The sequence below is a fragment of the Protopterus annectens genome, chromosome 7.part1 (genome assembly GCF_019279795.1).
Source record: "Protopterus annectens isolate FY-2018-M chromosome 7.part1, PAN1.0, whole genome shotgun sequence".
Taxonomy (NCBI): domain Eukaryota; kingdom Metazoa; phylum Chordata; order Ceratodontiformes; family Protopteridae; genus Protopterus; species Protopterus annectens.
Genome location: NC_056740.1, coordinates 127,390,137 through 127,410,005, shown reverse-complemented (window position 1 = coordinate 127,410,005; position 19,869 = coordinate 127,390,137). Strand labels below are relative to the sequence as shown.

The 19,869-nt window shown below is 44.7% G+C and overlaps 1 protein-coding gene across 1 annotated transcript in view; it reads left to right on the top strand.

The window, feature by feature from the left end:
• The window catches only part of PRKAR2A (protein kinase cAMP-dependent type II regulatory subunit alpha), a 1,557,926-nt gene that overhangs the window by 1,347,169 nt on the left and 190,888 nt on the right, over nucleotides 1–19,869 (top strand). The window contains exon 10 of the mRNA XM_044078589.1: nucleotides 3,797–3,935. Coding sequence (XP_043934524.1) covers nucleotides 3,797–3,935 — 139 coding nt within the window. The remainder of the gene's footprint in view (nucleotides 1–3,796; nucleotides 3,936–19,869) is intronic.

Sequence of the window (19,869 nt, the reverse complement as noted above, 5' to 3'; positions counted from 1 at the left end):
CTAGAGCAGTGGGCACTGGCATTACCATTAGAAGACATGCCTGAATGTGGCTTTGTGACTTTGCGAAACATTTCAAAATGCCCTTTATTAATGCCTCTATGATGGATCAACACCTTGAACCAAAGGTCAAAGAAATTCTTTCCAGATGTGAACAAGATGGTAAGACTCTTTCTGCCATAGGAATCAACTTCTCTAACCATCCCCTCAAGGAACTTCTCAAGAAATCTGAAGAGTGGTAAGAAACTTTGGTTTTATGAGTCACAAGGGTTCTTTCTTGACATCTCTGGAGACAGACCCCTTCCTGGTAGAGGTGGTCCATGGAACCAGGGCTTTTGGGGGTCCTTTCTTCAAGAAGTCCTACCAGCACTTCTGAAAGTTTAACTGACTGCCATTCTCTGCAGATAATTGGGTTGCAGTTATCCCTTTACACTGCAACGTTGACATCCATCACCTGAGATGTATTGGTGCAGAGGATAATAACCAGAGGTTATATCATTCTATTTATTTCTCCTCCAATACCTGCAAATAATCTTCCTGATATTCTAACCCCACAAGGGAAAACAGCTGCTTCAGAAGTAAGGAGGCTTTAAGAAATCAAATCATCCAAGAGGTCCATCAGACCTGAGAGGATCCGGTATTTATTCATGATTCTTTTCAATGTCGAAGGGAAAAAATGGGATTTAAAGCTGATCTTGGACCTCAGAATATTAAACACGTTTGTACTGCAAACAAAATTCCAGATGGTCATGGTACAATTTATTCTTCTTTTTCTATGGAAAATGGCAAGATATGTTAAGTCAACCTACTACATAAAGTTTGACAGATGATCCAAGACGCTTCTTCTCTTCAGGCTGGGAGCCAGTCATTTCCAGTTCAGAGCACTGCCCTTCTTTCTCACCACAGCCCCCTGAGTGTTCACTAAATGTATTGTAGTGGTCATAGCTCACCAACATCTGCAAGGGTTTTACCTTATCTAGATGACCGTCTCATCACCACCCCCTTCAGGAATCTGCTTCTACAGGCTATAGACTGACTACTTGTTCATTTTGTGCTCTTATTTGGGGATCACAGTGAATATAGTGAAATGCATGCTTCAGCTTATCCAATCCTTGGAATTTATTGGAGCTCTACTAGATACAAAAATTCAGAGTGCCAGGCTGCCTCAAACCAGGATTTCAACACTTCACAAGCAAGCATTAGTGGTCTTTTGTTCTCAGAAGCCACCAGAGAAACTGATCCTTCAATTCTTAGGCTCCATGGTGGTTGCGATCAGCCTGGTCCCATTGGCCAAATGCCTATCCACTGATCTATCAGACAACATCCCATGTCCTTCCAAGTGTCTCTGATAAACATTTGCAGGTCTCACGTCAGATAGTGGCTGTAGTCACCACTTGTATCTCACGGACGTCCTTTTGTTCTGGTACCTCACCTAGCAACAGTGATTATATGTAATTCCCACCTGAGGTGGAGGGGATAATTTCCTGGAAAAGATGGTGCAAGACGCATGGTCCCCAACAGAGGCCAGCCTTCACATCAACATTTTGGAGATGAGGCTGGTGGTCCTAGCGCTGAATGCTTTTCAGGAGTTTCTCCCCTCCACTGTGATCTCTGTCCAAACAGCCATCATGTTGGTGTTTTAGTACATCAACAAACTGGGAGGAATACAGTCTTACATCTTGTGTCAAGAGTTCTCAGGGTATGGCAGTGGTCAGCCTTTTCCCACCATTTTCTGATTGCAATGCACATTCCAGGGAAGTCCAGTGTTCTAGCAGGCAAATTGAGCAGGTCTGTCCTCCTTCCTCAATACAGTGGTAGTGGAGCAGATATTCAGCCATAGGGGCCAACCATGCTGTGATCTGTTTGCACTTCCCCCACAGTACCAAGTGGAGCAAATTCTTTGCGTTAATACCCCGAGAGGGGAAGTCACCAAGGGATGTTCTGGTCTGTAATTGGCCCCTGGACTCCTTATGCTTTCCCACCGCTCCCTGTTATGTTCAAATTTCTACAGAAAGTTCTGTTGAGGAAGGTCACAGTGACATTGCCCCTTACTAGCCTTGACAGGTGTGTTTCCCCTTCGTTTGGCCTCATCTAGTACACCCTGCATGGATCCTGGGCTTGGCTTCAGATCTTTCTCATCCATTGGGGTCGCCTCACCCAGACATTCAGTCCCTCAGACTAACAACATAGCTTCTAAAGTTCCACTGATGACTAAGCAGTCCAGGTTCTCCCCCTTTGTCGCTCATTTTGACTTCTTGATCTTCAACCTAGAAAATCTACAAAAGCAAATGGAAGAGATTCTCATTCTGGGCTTCAGACAAAAATTAGACCCATTTTCAGCTCCTCTGCCAGCCGTCCTAGAGTTTCTAGCATCTCTTCTTCAGGTGGAGCCAGCTATTCCACTATCAGAGAGACTTGCATCCATCAGACTTTCCAAAGCTTTTCTCAGAGCCACATTTCTTCTCCGACCTCCACTTGAGGAACCAGTCCCAGTGTGAGATATTACTATCCTGTTACAGGCTCTGACTCTTCTCCCCTTTGGACCAGTGGCCAAAATTGATTTAAAGTACTTACCATGGAAAACCCAGTTTTTGGTGGCCATTACCTCCACTAAGAGGATTTCTGAGCTCCATGTGTTATTTTTGAAACCACCATATCTCATCTTACACAAATACAGGGTGCCTTTGAGAACTAACCTATCCTTTCTTCCTAAGTGACTTCTAAGGCCTCAGTCAGTTGCTGAATCGACCTCCCAGTATTCTTTCCAAATTTCTCCAACAAAGGCAAATACATGTTGCATTTGTTAGATATGCACCCCCAGTTATGCTTCTGTTTACATAGAAACAAGTGTAACTGAAGAACTGACTAACTGCTTGTATCCTTTTTCTTCATCCACATTGGTTAAGGGACTGTCCAAAGTCACTCTCCCTGGCTCTGCATGCATCATTTGTGTACAAAGAGAAGGGTTTGTCATTGCACAAAACTCTCAAGGATTATTTGACTGGGAGATGTAGATTTATCTACAGCCTTTATTCTCCAGGGTTCCCACTAACATCATCTGTGCATTCGCTACTTGATCTAGGTTTCACACCTTTGTTTCTTGCTTACAAGTTGGATTTGTAGTCAAGATCAAGCGCCTCCTTTAGTTCAGATGTATTCCAGAATATCCTGCCATGAGACCACCCAGGGATTATGGTGGCTGGGACTCTGTCCCAGCTTTTGAGAACTGGATAGAAGAGACAACATCAGATATGAAAGTTATGTATTCACCATAACGATAGATCTATATTGTCCGCTTCTGTCATTCCTCAATTTCCGACCCTGCTTTACTCATCCTTGTTGTCTTATTTTGTTTTTTTCCACTTCTGGGGTGATCTGTCTGAGTGACCTGTAGTTTCCATAGTTTTTTTCTCAAGCTTACATACATCAGCTGGCTTCTTTCTTGCCATCTGTTTTTGTTGTCTGGCTTTTTGTTTAGACTCTAATTGCCTTAGGGTCATCTGTCTTTGGTTTTGCAGGTAAATTCGATATGAGGTAACTTGCTGGTTGTAAGGGGATTGTGGGTAAAGGGGAGGAGCCTGAGCACTGGACGAGAAACTTGGAAGTGTGTGATGTCAGCGCTGATAAAGATCCATGTACTCTTCCATTGAGAAAGGATGGAAGCAGACAACACAGATCTTTCATTATGGTGAGTATAACAACTTTCATTTTTGCACTGCAGTTTTTCTTCATTATGCATTCTAACAATGTTGTGAATGCTGCTGTTAAGCTGACATGAATCATCTTTTTTTTACTGCAGACAAAAGCAGACCAAGATGACAACAAAGAGGTGGAGATCACCAGGTGTAACCAAGGACAGTATTTTGGTGAACTTGCTCTTGTCACTAATAAACCGAGGGCAGCATCTGCTTATGCTGTTGGAGAGGTTAAGTGCTTAGGTAAGGAACTTTGTTTTTTATTTATTTTATTTAATTAGTGATTACAATGAAAGTGCAATAGGTAGAGACATTTTAGTTGTATGATTTTCTTTAAGTAGCAATGTTCGGTAACATTATTTTTGATAAAAGTGTGCTAGGCAATTTACATCAGCATAGGTGTATCAAGATGTTTCTTAGAAGGAGCTTGTATAATATTAACTTGCAAAGTCACTTTTCTTCTGAAGTAGACACAAAAATATGGCTAACTTTGGTACCAACACTAGAGTGACTCCATGCATTGTGTATAGTTCACTATAAGTGCGTAAAGCTTATAATGTCAAATATCATGAGAAGCATTTGTAGAGGAGTTTTGTACTCCCTCAGGCAAGAGCAAAATTGTGTGGTTCCAAATTCTCACATTGCAGACAACTCAGCCATCACACAAGCAGATTATCCTCACTGTGCCATATCTTAGGAACCACACAGTGCTTATTTAGAGATATTGTTTTAGATGCCTTTGAGAGGATGGCATATTGAAAGTTAAAGATAATACAGTACATATAGCTCTGAGTAAATATTGTTTTCCAAGAAATGAGGGGGTGAACGTTTAATAAATTACAGCTTCCTAGTTATTCACTGACTGCTGACCCTTCACATCCAATAACAGTCAAAACGGTAATTTTTTTCTTTAGATAAGAAAGTTTAGTCCCTCCAGGCTAGTGGCCTCTGTTTAGAGAAGACCTAATGTGGTATTCATGCTAACAAGGGGAAATTTGACCAAGACACTGGGGAAATTTCACTACTCAGATAAGTGTTGTGAATCTTTTACATCCACCTTAGCTACTGCCAACTGAGGCAGAGGGGCTTACCCAATATGCTACATTGCTGTGTCAGTAATGAAAAGTGAAATAAAGCACCTTGACTGGGAATAGAGTCCACAGCCTTCTGATCTTCTAGCACCAAAGGTGTGTCCTACCTTTTGAAACATAGTGCAAGAGGATCTCATATTGTAATCAGTAACTATGTTGTGCTTATAAGCTAGAGTCAAGGCTGTGGATCATTATTACTAGATTCTTGATCATTGTTCCCCTGGAGCAGCCTTTGTTGTTATCACATAAACCAGGAGGCACTATCTTGTATAATTTTCCATTAGATGGCAGTGATACCTTGTCAAAACATCCAGAGGCTGACTCCTGGGTGATCTCTGCGGGCATTCAGCTTTCCATGAGCCCACACCTGATTCCTTACTATATCTAGCACACAGTGTGGCTCAACAGAGGAACAGGGCACACAAAAGGTGCATTCCTGTGCCTTTTTGGAGTTTAGGGTCAACAGCTACATTTCACGAGTCAAGAGTTCCAAGGCCCACCTGATGGAGGTGATGCTGACTGCATTTGCAACCCTTCCTGTGGCTTAGATCAGTAGAGGTTTTGTCTTCATCCTGGCCACTGCAATGACAATGCAATTTCTTACCTTAGTGTCTTCTTGTTGTCTGAAGTACATGCCTTGGAGAAGACAGTTGGTACTGCTGTGTGTTTGGCTGCAGTCATTCATCCATGGAAAACTTAAGCAGCCTTCTGCTTAATACTTCTTTGATGGAAGCAGGGGCTTCAGTACATGCTTGATGACTTTTTTTGGTATTAGGCAAGCTTTCTCACAGACTGAACTTTGTCAGTCTTTTAGTGGAATGAAGTGGCCAGACAGGCATTAAAGACAAGACAGCTATGCCTTTTTATGTTGCTGTTCTCTAGCAGGAAACTCTGGAGAGTCCCTGTCTGTTTCTCCATCTGGATTTAAGATCTTTGGAGGCATGGGAGGGTAGCTCTGTGACTCCTTTTCTTGGTAAGCTGGCCTTTGTGGAGACATGGCGCTGCCTGGGAGTCTTTAGATGGGGGTCTCCACTGGGTTCCCTGTGAGTTCTATAGTAGCATTCTTTTGAGGTGGACCTCTGACTGTGAAGTCTTTTTGGACACATGACCCAGGTAACCATCCATTCTACACTGGGCTGCTTTGATCTTTATGCAGGTTGCCCAATTAGTTTTGTGAGGTCCGTCTCACCTGGGTTTGTCTTCTTCGGTGTGTTGGTATCCTGGACCCTAAGGGCTGTCATCTTTCTGGAATGCTGCTCCTCTCACAGGGTGCCTTAGTATCCATTGAGGCTTTTGGGAGGGCAGGTACAAACTTCCCCCTTTCTTTCAAGGTGTGCAGTTGCAAACAAAGTTTTATGGGGGTCTTGTGGAACCTGGGATATACAGCTCCATCCTGTAGATCTTCCATCTCCTATGGGATTGGCTTATGGTGTTGGGATGTGTCTTGCATGAGCTCCTTGAATCGTGTGGATCCATAGACATCACTCAGGTCTTGCTAAAGGTAGAAGAGTTCAGTTTGTTAGGACATGCCCTTCTTTCAAGGCATATGGTCCATTAGTTGGCTTTCTGTCAGGGGAGGGTGCCTGTGACTGCCTCCTCTATTACATGATGGTCATCATCATTAGGTCACTGTTGCAGTAGCATTTAACTATATGGGATGAATCCTGCCAAGGGCTGGATGTTCAGCTAATACATGGAAGCTTTTGGTCATCTTAAATATACACGCACCCACACCCACCCACACAGTCTGTGATGTCATTTACTGAAGTCCATTGAATTCTAATAGGAATTTGCTATGAAATTTTCCACTTGTGCTAAAGTGGAAGTAATTCTTTTGGTGGACAGAGTTGTACTTGTTACATTCTAGGTCTGCTTGCTGGGGGATCCCAGATATTATGGATGGATGTTGCTGGGTCTTGTTTTTCCTTGGTTGGTAGGTCTTGATTCCAGATATGGGGAAGGGGCAGAATGAAAACGGTTACAGCTGTGTTGCCAGCCCCTTGGAGAGGGCTGCTGCCTGTCTCCCTGTGAGGACCCCCCCAGTGGAGTCTTAATCTTCCTGTATGAGTAGCAGGCTTGTCTGTGCTGGGATTCTCTGACCCTGTTGTGTGACAGTTAATCTTCTTCTTAGTGACTCTGTTGGTGTCCCCACTTCCAAACCACTTCCAAAGGTCCAGCAGGGGAGGAGTGGGTGCTGCTCTACCACAGATGGGGTGGGGTTCCTTAATTCTTTCTCCAGCTTTCCCCATAATGGGGGAATCTTTTCTCTGTGGTCAGGTTGTTTTCATCTTTGGTTTCTTGTGGTGAGCATGAACTGGTAGCAGTGAGGACTTCCCCCAGGTGCAGCACTGTGTTGTAGTCCTTGTTGTGATAAACAGTTATTCATAGTATGGTGCAGTGGTAGTGTGTATTGCCAGGTGTTCTTAGTGTTTCACTGTTGCAGTACTCACATATGGGTTATCTGGCTCCCGGTAGCCCTCAGTCGGCCCGAATGCCAGAGTCCTTGGTATATGACGGCTGCCGCCGGTTGTAAAACTGATGTCAGTACTTCAGGTATAAAGGGAGACAGCCGACGCCATTTCCTCAGTCTTTCTTGCCGCGGAGCCCGAAGCAGATGCAATTCGCACTAGTGCCAGTTGGCCGTTTACCTTCATTTCGCTTTCTGACTACCGAGTTGAAGATACCTTCAGATAAGTACCCTGTTGGGGATCCTCTTTTCTTGCTTTAACGAATGTCAGAGAAAGTTAATAACTGTCTTGCCTGTGGAAAACAGATTCCGCACCATGATTTCCATTCCTATTGTATAACTTGTTTGGGCCTTGAGCACAACGTCCCTAACTGCGATCTCTGTGCTTCTTTTAACCTGCGTACCATACGCCGTACAGCTAAGATTTTGTATAAGCATTTCGGAGTCTGGCCTAAGTTCGTCGGTATGGCGTCTTCTGTTCTACCGACTTTGGATATACCTAGGAAACGCAAAGACAAGGACCGCGACAGGCCTAGGGTTAAATCTACTGACGACGCACCAGTTAAATTGGCAGTCAGTACAGCGGTAGGCAGTGAGGCGCTTTCTCAGCCCCTGCAGTCCGCAGATTTTTAGCCGCAAGCCTCTGCCTAGACCTTTATGGAGTCCTCTGTGCCACAGGCTGCTGTTTCATCTTCAGACCCTCCACCTGTCACCATCTGAGATGGGTCCGGAGCCGCTTTGCAGGCACCGGCTTCTGACTCCTCTTCTTTTCGACACGAGACCAGAACCAGACCGACTACCTTAATTCAGACTTCTGCAGTTGCTAGGCCTCCTGAGTCCCTCCGGATTGCTAGTAAACCTTCCAGCCGCAAACCTACTCACAAGCAGGTATCGGCCTCCCCTCCTGTACCTCAGTCCCAGTTGGTAAAGATGGCTGGTAATCTTTCCCTGATTAGAGGCTCTCACACCCCCCCCCTTCAAAGAGGGCTAGGGAATTATCTCCTGATGTTTTTTCCGTCTCAAATTCTGTGATTTCCAGTATGTCTTCTTCTGGTGAAGAAGGAAATTCTCAACTTTTTTCTGGCTTTGAGGATTCTGATGCTGAAGACTCTGTCCATTCTGCCTCCCCTCCAGGAGATTTTTTCCTTTGGAGATACTTTGAATACTCTTAGCATTTGAAATGGGAATGTCAGGATTTTCCACAGTCTAAGAAAAGAATCAGGGAATTTCTAGATTTGCCACAGTATAAGCCTCTGGCTATACCTCCAGTTTTGGAAGTTGTGGATGATGATTTCATGGAAAATTCTTTAACTCCTAATTCTGTTCCTCCTGCCCTTAGAAAACCAGATAGGTATTACAGGGTTCCTGAATCTCATCAGTTCCTTTTTAAAAATCCTACTGCTGATCCAGAAATTATTTCTCAAGGCCCAAAGGGTGTTAAGGCTACTATTGCTAAAAACTCTGTGCCTTCTGATAAGGAATCTATGCCTTGGACAGGTGGGGGTAAAAAAGTCTATACCTCTGCAACTCTTGCCATTAGATCCATGAATTGCCTTTCTCACATGCTTAAGTATAAGCAGCATACTTTGGAGTTTAAGGCTAAACTTGGAGATATTCCTTCCACGACGGAGAACAAAGATTTACAAGACTTACTGAATTCTGCCACTTTAGTTAATAAGCATTCATTTCATTGTGGTTTTGACACTTTGGAGGCTTCCTGCAGAGCAGCAGCCACTGGTTCCGTAATTAGAAGGCATGCTTGGCTCAGGGAGCAGCCTCTTTCTGAACCAGTTAAATCTAAATTGCTATATGTTCCTTTGCACAAGGACAATCTTTTTGGTAATAAGGCTGAGGAGGTACTAAAGAAGTTGGAGGATAAGGCAAAATCTATGCAAGCTGTAAAAGATTTCCTTCAGGTTCAGCCTCCTTTGTTTAGTAGGCATTATCCTTCCAAGGATTAGTCTTTCCCTGATCCTGGCAAGCAAGGTCGCTCTAGGCCTAAGGGTTTCAGATCTTCCAGAGGGCAGGCTTCTGCCCCTCAAAGGGATAAACAATGGCGTTCTTCTTCTGCTAAATCGGGGAGTTCTAAGCCAGCTTCCCAAAGCAAACATTCTCAGTGACTCCGGCCTTCTTGTGCCTACCTCTGCGGACCATGGGTTTCCTTTGGGGGGGAAGGTTAGCCAGGTTCGCAGAACTATGGTCTACCATCACAGATGACAAATGGGTGCTCAGTATAGTAAACCAAGGTTACAAGTTTTACTTTCACACCTTCCCTGTTTTACAAAGATACCCAGACATACCCAGAACTCTCAGGGCAAAGGTACAAACTCAAATTTCTTCTCTACTGACTATGGGGGCTATAGAGCCAGTTCCTGCAAATCAGGCAGGCATAGGTTTTTATTCAAGGCTTTTTCTGGTACCCAAGAAAGGGGGCACCTGGCACCCTATTCTGGATCTGTCCATTCTAAATACTTTTCTGGTGATTCCCAAATTCAAGATGCTCACCCTTCAACAATTATTACCAATGCTGGGCAAGGATTCATGGCTGGTAACTTTGGATCTCAAGGAGGCTTATCTGCACATCCCCATAAGGGAAAGTTGCAGACAATTCCTTCGCTTCAGGGATGGGGAGCAACACTTTCAGTTCTCTGCATTGCCCTTTGGCTTATCTACTGCTCCCAGAGTTTTTACGAAGTGCCTGGCTCCAGCCATTGCTTTTTGCAGGCAGAGAAACATTAAGATTTATCCTTACCTGGATGACTGTCTCATTCAAACAAACTCCCCAGAACAACTAGAAAAGGATTTGGATTTCATGAAGAACATTCTCATCTCGTTGGGTTACACACTCAACGAAAAGAAGTCGAAGTTGGTTCCTTCAAGGGAGATTGTTTTCCTGGGAGCGAGCCGGAATACAGCCACCCATATGGTATTTCTCCCTCAACAGAAGCAAGAAGAGCTTTCCGCTTACTTCATGAACTTGGCAAGCATGACCCAGCTCTCTGCAAGGCAATTCCTGCAAGCACTGGGGTTCGTGGCTTCATGTATTTTGATAATCCCATATGCAAGGCTGCATATGAGAAAACTTTAATGGTACCTCAAGAATCTTTGGTGTCAACACACACAGGACTTAGATCTGATTCTTCCTCTGATTCCCTGTCTACAAATGGAGTTCCTCTGGTGGGCGACAGCCTGTTCTCAGAACAAGGGTCTGCATTTCCACCCACCGCCTGCCAGCCAGGCTCTCACCACAGACGCCTCAGATGTTGCATGGGGGAGGGGGCTCATCAGGAGGGCAGGGGCATACAGAGGACTTGGAGCACCCAGAAGATTCATCTGCACATAAACTTAAAAGAATTGATGGCAGTGCAGAAGGCCTTGCTGGCTTTCAAGGACCTACTCTACCCTGGGACTCTGCTGATCAGGACAGACAATACCACAGTCATGTGGTACATCAACAAGCAAGGGGGGACTCACTCCTACCCCTTGTGCAGACAAAGCATGAGACTATGCTCCATAGCAGCATCCATGGGCTTAAATCTAATAGCCCAGTATCTTCCAGGGAGGCTGAACTCCTTGGCGGATCATTTGAGCAGACATCTCCTTCCAACCTTCTGCACCAGGGAGTTTCACAACAAAGCTTGGAGGGTGGATGCTTTGTCCCTCCCATGGACACATCTCTCAATCTATGCGTTTCCTCCTCTGCCTCTTCTTCCCAGAGTGCTGCTAAAGATAAGGGATGAAAAACCAAAGGCTATTCTGATAGCTCCAGATTGACCCAGGCAGTATTGCTATCCCCTTCTTCACAGCCTTTCCCAGGCTCATCCTTGGCATCTTCCCCTGGTACCAGATCTGTTGGTTCAGGGAGGGGGGAAGTTCCTTCACCCTCATCTTCAAACTCTGCATTTAACTGCCTGGCTAATATCTTTCCCAACAGGTGGTTGAAGTTCTTCATGAGGCCAGGAGGCCTAGCACAAGAAAGTCCTATGCAGATAAATGGAAGAGATTTTGCTCTTGGATGCTAGCTAAAGGAGAATACTCTTCTCATCCTTCTCTTTCACTCATTCTTGACTACCTAGCAGGATTGCTTAATGGTGGGCTTCCCTTTTCTTCAATCAAAATTCACGCTTCAGCAATTTCGGCTCATTGTTCTTTTTAGCAACCCATTTTTTCTCACCCCTTGAAGCAGTTCCTGAGGGGAGCTATTAATCTTAGACCTCCCAGAAGAGCTTCTACTCCTGCTTGGGATCTTAATTTTGTCCTGGAAAAACTTACTCTGCCTCCCTTTGAACCAGCTGCCTCTGCAAATTTGAAGTTTCTATCCTGGAAGACTGCTTTCCTTTTAGCTATTACTTCAGCTAGAAGGGTATCTGAGCTGCAAGCCTTAATGGCAGTAGAACCTTTCATTATTTTTCACTCTGATCAGGTTTAACCAATCCCTCCTTTATGCCTGAGGTGGTTTCCAGTTTAACCCTTAACCAGTCTATTCAACTGCCTACATTTTTCAACAATCCCCAAAATAAAGGGGAAAGGATTCTGCACTCTCCTGATGTGCATAGACAGCTGAGAATTTACTTAGGACTAAATCCTTTCAGAAATCTGAACTGTTATTGGTTAGTTTTGCTCCTGGGTCTCGGGGTAAAGCTATTTCAAAACAAACCATCTCCAATTATATTCACATTTGTTACCTGCAGCATGGGAAGGTTCCCCCTCAGGGTATTAGGACCCATTCTACTAGAGAAGCCTCTACCTCTGCAGCCTTTCTGAGAGGTGTGCCTACTAAGGACAATTCTAGAAGCAGCTACTTGGTCTTCTGTCCATACTTTCACAAAGCATTGCAATCTACCTTTGTTTTCTAAATCCAGGGCTGGTTTTGCCTCTGCAGTTTTGCAGGTCCTCCTTACCAACCCTTAATCTGTGATCCCCCCCCCCCTTTGTCTTCTTACTGGGCTTTGGGAATCGACCCATATGTGAGGACTGCAACAGTGAAACATGAAGAACATAGTACAGTTGTGTACACTTACCATAAATGTAGATGTTCGAGTGTATTCACTGTTGCAGTCCTGGTTTCCCACCCTCCATTCCCCCTTTTTTCATAAGGCACAGACTATAGATTTTTTATTTTTTGCACGACATGTGTCCAGGGTGCTGCCATTCCTGGGTAGTCTTCTTTTGGGGGCTCCTGACAGTTAAGGCAAGAAAAACTGAGGAAATGGCGTTGGCTGCCTCCCTTTATACCTGATGTACTGACATCAGTTTTACAACCGGTGGCAGCCGACATCATATACCAAGGACTCTGGTATTCGGGCCGACTGAGGGCTACCGGGAGCCAGATAGCCCATATGTGAGGACTGCAACAGTGAATACACTCTAACATCTACATTTATGGTAAGTGTACACAACTGTACTTTCTCTTCACTGTTGGGGTGAGTATTGAATCCACTTTGAAAGAGAGCATGTGTTCCCCTGGCCAGGCTGTGGTCTGTTCTGACTCTGTTTAGGAAAAGCTGCCTTCATTGTATATAGTGTGTGCTATTTAATGGGCTTTATAACCTCAACTCCCTTAAGCATGAAACACTTCTTTCCCAAGCAACTGATATTCTGTAGCCTTACAGTCAGGCTGTTTGGTTACGTGCTTCCCACTAATCAGCCATTGCAATTGGTTTTGCTGTGATTTTTTTATGGCCAGTTCCTGCAATCAACATTGCTTACCGAATTGTCGGTGGACATCAAGCATGTATACAGTTGTGTATCCGTTAGCAACAGAGGTACTAATTATTGTTTTAGATTTGTGGGTGGGTATCCACTATTATCAAAGAGGTGAACTAGCAGGTACAAAGGGCAAATGTGTTTATGTTGATAGTGAGTGATATCCCTGTATGCATCCATCCCCGAGCACGATGTCTTCTGGAAAATATGCACAGTACTGATGAGTGAGCAAAGAGAAAAGCCGCACAGAAGTTTGATTAAAGTAGGTCCCTTTTTTTTTTTTTGTATATTAACTGATAGTGAAAGAATATATCTGTTCTGTCCAGTACTGCCAGCAGTTACTTCTGTAGTTTGCCGTACCCCAAATTATGCTAATGTTAATATTATACTAATTTTAATATTTATCTTTTTCTCTTCCTGCAAGACCAGGTATTTCTGCTTAGTGAGAAGTGCCACTTCATCTGTCCACATATTTGAATAGTCTGCACTGATTTGAATCAAGGCATTCATGCTTACTTGGTTTGTATGCAGAAGTTGCTGCAAATCTGCTGCTACTTCAATGGTATATTCTGTATTACATCTCGTTGCTTGTGCTTAACTTTCATTTGCATGATGTTTGCTTACAAAGTCTGCCTTGTTGGTTGTGTCCATTATGGAGTACTGCTTTCCAGACAAAATTCATTTTCCCTAGTCTCAAATGGTGTACACACACAAGTGCAGATGCAGGTCTGTTAGACGCTGTGTCTTCTTGACCACTAATAATTCCAGGACCCATCTGCACTCCACTTTCTATTTATTCATAATACAGCTTCATGTCCTTCTATATCACTGTTGCAGTATTCTTCACCTTAGCAATCTGCCAAGGATAGCCCAACATCGGTCAGTGTACCAAAGCCTTTAAATTTTGTATACGCTGTACACCACATGTATGCTCCCCATTCAGGGCATAGAGCATAAAGGTGATGTTCAGACAGTTACCCAGAACTTCTGTACCATCAGTCCAAATGCCATTATCACTCATCATTTTGAATGCCCTTTTACTATGCTGAATACCTAGCTGTCAGATAAGTACACAATTGGGGTATTTTAGTTACCTAGAGTTCATGTCATCCAAGAAGGGAAAATGTCAGTTTGGGAGGCAGATTCCCCACAAAGAATGTTAGGAACAGCGTCTTTTCTTTTCTGTGTGCTTCCCATGACCATACATCCTGTAGCATTTGTAAAGTGTATGTTCTTTTCCCTGGCCATCTATCTCGAGAACCAGAGGGTTAAACTCTTAGCTCAGGGTAGCATGGCAGAATACACTAACCCTGAGGTATCATTAAGTAAGAAGGCCAATTTCTTGGCCTGATTCTTTGATCGTCCAGCCTCCACTGGTAGTTTCTGTAGAAGCAGGTGATAGCTCTGTAGGCCATCCGATGTCTGCATCAGATTCCTCTGCTGTGACCCTGTCAGGGGCCGGTATGGATCCTTCCATTTGCACATCCTCTGAGGCTTTGCAAGCATGTGCTCCAGATGTTGAGGGGAAATGTGGTTGATCATCTCAGAGGGCCCTAGAGGGATTCTGCAGATTCTACTCTTATTGAATTTAGTCAAGTGTCTGAACCCTTGATGTTAGGGCTGACATCCCTACCAAGAAAAGAAGATGACTAAGAGTACTTTTGTATTCCCTAAGGATTCTAAAAGGAACAGCAGGAGTTAACTCAGGACCTGTTTCATGCTTTAATGATGCTGAAGCCTCCCCAAGGGTTTTGTGCCTACTCCCCCTTGGGCTTCAACTCCTTCCAAATAGGTTAGGGAACCTGATTCCTCAGATGAGGGTTCAAAGTCTGATGATGGGTCTTTATCTTACTCTTCCTAGATGCCTTCACCTTTGGCTTATGGTTCTGATGAAGAAGAGTCTGTTAGTCCCGAGTATCCTTTTGAGGAATTGTTTCTTGAAGACAATATAGCTAGAGTAATGGGACACTTGAAGTGGAATTCTTGTCAAATGTCTGTCCAGAAAAGGTATTATGAGCTGCTTAAGTGGACACTCCTAAACCTTCTTCAGTACCTCCTGTGTTGGCTGCTTTGTTAGACACCTTTATAGCTGCTTCTGAGTCTCCTGATTCTCAACCACCTGCTCCAAAGAAACCCGACAGGTTCTATAAGGTTCCTGAGGATTGATGATTCTTAGTGTTCTTCTGCTGACCCTTCTGTGGCGTCAGTCTCCTCTGACAAGCCTTCTAACCTTTTGCCTTCTTTCAAGCTTCTGCCTTCAGATAAGGTTAGTAGGCAGTGGAGAGAATTGGTAAGAAGGTTTATACTGCGTCTACTTTGGCCTTTTGGGCCATCGGTTACCAGATGCATATGACCAGATGTACACTGGCCTTGATTGCCCAGGCTTGTCAAGTTCTTTCTGACCTCCCTGATTCTGAAGCAAAATCTTTTGCTCTTTCAATTTTAGGTTCTTCCTCTCAGGTGGCTCTTCACTCTATCAAATATAACTGATGCTGCTGATGCCTTTTCCAGAGCTGCTGCCTTTGGTTATGTCTTGAAGTATTATTCTGGCTGCACCTGTAATCATTACCTGAATATCTTAAGGCCAGGTTGCTGGATGCTCCATCGAATAATAATCTCTTTAGGACTGCTGCTGTTTGTCTCTTCAAGAAAAGGGTAAGGCTTTGCAAGATCTTAAACATATTTTGTCTTTTATATCCATTAAGTTCTGGAGGAATTATCATAGTTGACCTGCTTTTGTTCACAGACAGCTTCTTCAGGCCAGTAAAGGCAGGAAGAGTGATAGGCAAGCTCCAATTCTTCTCAAGCTCCTGTGGCCCAGAAGCCTCTTGTATAACAAGCCTGCTTGTCTTTAACATCGTGCCCCCCCCCCCCCCCCAGCCAGGTTCCCTTTTCTCTTCAGCTCTCTCACTGTCTTACAATTTGGCATCTCATCACCTCAGATTTTTGGGTTCTGCATTTCATCTGTCATGGTGTGGAAGTCTCTCCCTCCTTTTCATAGATTCCCCAACCTCCTCTGGAACAACTTCTCCACTTCTCAGAAGTCATTTGGTCTCTGCTGGACCAGGGAACTATTTGCCTTTTTCCTCCTTCCCAAGTAGGAAAGGAATTTTACTCCAGGATGTTTCTGGTTCCTGAAAAGGAGGGCAGTTTGAGACCTATTCTGGATCTGCCCTTGTTAAACACTTTTCTCAAGGTTCCTTCTTTCTGGATGCTTACTCTTCAAACTCTTTCTGGTGTCCTTGGAAGTGAAGGATGCTTACCTTCATATTCCTGTTCACCCTCTTTTTTAGGAAGTGTTTACCTTTTTTTGTTTCTTCCTCTCATTTTTAGTTCTCTGCTTTGCTGTTTGGCCTCTCCACTGTCCCAAGCGTGTTCTCAAACTGCCAACCTCCTGTGATTCCTTTTTGAAGGATCCAAGGCATTCAGAGTTTCCATTACCTAGATGGACCTGTTGGTTCAGGCATCTTTTGTCAGGTTGCTTGTTACAGGATCTGGAGTTTACCATTTCTCTCCTTCAAAGTCTGGGTTTCACTGTCAACTTCCAGAAGTTTGTCCTGACTCCCTGTCAAGATCATGTGCATCTGGGTTTCAGGATTCAGAAAGTGCCAATGTTGGCCTCTCTTTTCCACCTCCAAAATGTCTGTCCTTGACAGCTTGCTTTCAGAGTCTTCTTCCTTTGCCTAAAGAGAGTTTCTTTGAGCCCTGGGGTTCATGGCCTCTTCTATTCCAGTGTTCCCTCTTGCCAGACTGCACATGTGAATGCTTCAGTGGTATCTCAAGTCAGTTTGACTTCAGCATTGCCAAACTCTGGATTTCAGATGCTGATTCTTCCTTGTCAGAAGCGGGAATTCCAGTGGTGGATTCAGCAACTTACCCCCAACCCAGGCCTGCATTTTCAGCCTCCAGTTCCATCTCAAGAACTGTTTCACAGACTTTTTGGACATGGGGTGGGGGGCTTCTTGTGGTCATCTGAAAGTTTAAGCTCCCCCACTATCAGAAGTCAGACCATATCAAAATCAGAGGGATGAGAGCCCAGATTCTGGCCCTTCAGGCTTTTCACCTCATGCTGTATCGTGGCCCTGTGAAAGTTTACATGGGCAACACCACAGTAATGTGGTATGTCAACAAGCAGAGGGGGCACATAGTCTTACTTTCACGTAGGCTCACTCTTCATGCCTGGGGTCTAGCTCTGTTATTTAACCCTTCAGGCAGTGTATATTCCTTCAGAGCACAATCTAGTGGCAGATACTTTGAGTAGGTCCAAAACACATGCTCATGAATGAATGCTTCACAGAGATGTTTTTCCTAGGCATAGTCCATCTGCGGGGTATTTCTCAAGTAGATATTTTGCCACCGCTCTGACCAGGCAGCTCCCTGATGTTCATCGTGCATACAGCTGCAGTCATAACAGATGGGTTCTCCTGCCGTCAGGCAGGTCCTCGGTCGGCCGAATTCCAAAGTCTAGGTCCGGCATCGGTTGTCGTCGCTTCTTCCCTGACGTCAGAGCGACAGGGGTATAAAGGAACCAGCCAACACCATTTTCTTCAGTCTTTCTTGCCGCGCGGTGCCCGAAGCAGAAGCAGTTCGCAAGTGCCGGTCGGCCAGCTCCTGAGATTACGAAAATTTGGAAACCGAAGTCTTCTTAAAAGCTAAGTACCCCGTTGGGGAAACTTTTCTTGCCTCAGACCGATGTCAGACAAAGTTAATAATTGTATTTCTTGTGGGAAGCAAATACCGCATAAGGATTTCCATTCCCTCTGTATACCTTGTTTAGGCCCAGACCACGACGTCTCGGTCTGTCGCTTTTGTGCTACATTCAACAAACGCACTATTAAGCGTCGGGCAGAGTTCTCCCAGCATTATTTTGGGAAAGCATTTAACTATACTATGTCGTCGGATACTCCGACTCCGTTTTTGTCTAAAAAAGACAAGGACCGACACACGAGGTCCGCGGCCTCTACTGACATCACGCCAAAGCCGACTACATGTGGTCCGGTTCTCAGCGAGGCGACTACGCAGCCCCTGACTACCGACGACCTGTCTTTGACGGTGTCTCCTGTGCCCGAGGTCGCAGGCTCCTCGGCCCACACCCCGACTACAGATACCGAAGCCACTCTTGGCGTTGAAACTCAGAATGTGGACAGGTCCACCTCCACTCAAGGTGTCTTCAGACCTTCCTCTTCTTTCTCCATCAAGGCTTTCACAAAGTCTAAAGCAACCATGCACTCTAAGAGACCAGCTACACAGGGCCCATCTCCAGGCCCCATGCCTAAAAACAGATGCTTAAAATGGCTGAGGATTTAATTACTCTTATCAGAGGTTCTCAGCCCCCTCCAGACAAAAGGCCTAGAGTGGAGGAAGATTCCCCCTCCTCTGATCAGGGCTCCATTATTTCAGAGCACTCTGATGATCAGGAACATTCTTACTCCCCTTTTGAAGACTCTGATGCGGAGGAGTCCATCCCTTCTGTATCCCCCCCTGAGGATTACTCATTTGGGGAAACTTTGCATACCTTAAGGGAACACTTCCACTGGGAAGGCCAGGATTATTCAGATTCCAAGAAAAGGCTCAGGGAATTTCTCTTGCTTCCTTAGCACAGGCCTCTGGCTGTACCTCCTGTCTTGGACATCCTAGATGATGTTTACTCGGAGGCCGGCCTTAACCCGGACTCTCTACCTCCAGCTCCAGTTAAGCCTGACAGGTACTACAGGGTCCCTGACTCACACCAATTTCTATACAAAAGCCATGTTGCTGACCCAGAAACCATCTCACAGCACAGAGCCCCAAGGGAGTTAAGGCCTCCATTGCTAAAAATCCACTGCCTTCCGAGAGAGATTCCAGATCCTTAGAAAGGTGGGGAAACAAGGTATCTACCTCGGCTACCTTATCCATGAGGGCCTTAAACTGTCAGTTTCATATGCTAAAATACCAACAGTTTTTGTTATCACAATTGAAAAGTAAAATGTCACAACCTGAACAACCAGACTTGAAGGAGTTGCAGGATTTGATGCATAGTGCAGAACAAGTGGGTAAGCATACCTTACAATGTGGTTTTGATGCTCTAGAGGCCTCATGTAGAGCTGCTCTTACAGGATCAGTCATACGTAAGCATGCCTGGCTCAAGGAACAAGCCTTGCCTGATCATGTCAAAGCTAAATTACTAGATGCCCCTCTTCAAAAGGATGTACTATTTGGTGCTAATGCTGAGGAGGTATTAAGGAAAATGGAGGAAAAGGCTAAATCAATGCAAACTGTGAAATAATTTCTACAGGTTCAACCCCCACGTTTTAGTAGAAATTGGCCTTCCAAAAACTGGTCCTTTCCTGCCACAGACAGACCCCAAAGAGGCAGATACAGGCGCCCGAGGGGCAGAGGACAATCCCAAGGATCATATAGAGGCAGACAATGGCAAGCTCCTACACAAAGAGGTGGTGAAGACAACTCACAATCTTCCAGAAAGCAAGCCCAATGACTTTCCCCTTTGCATGCCAACCAGGTCGCAAATGGCAGCCCCCTTAGGAGGAAAGCTGGCATTATTTTCAAAAAATTGGCATATTGTCACAAAGGACAAATGGATTCTGGACATTATAAACAGAGGCTACAAATTCCATTTTCACACCCTTCCAAAAATGAGAGGCATGCCAAACCTGCCACACAATCAAAGGGCAGAGGCACAAAGGCAAATTACAGATCTCATAAACATGAAAGCTATTCAAGAGGTACCTACGCACGAACAAGGTCAAGGTTTTTATTCCAGGCTATTTCTGGTGCCAAGGAAGGGAAAAGATTGGAGACCTATTTTGGATCTATCCATCCTAAACACATTTCTACTGCACCAAAATTTAAGATGCTCACTCTACAGCAACTTCTTCCCATGCTGGGCAAGGAGTCTTGGCTGGTAACATTGGAC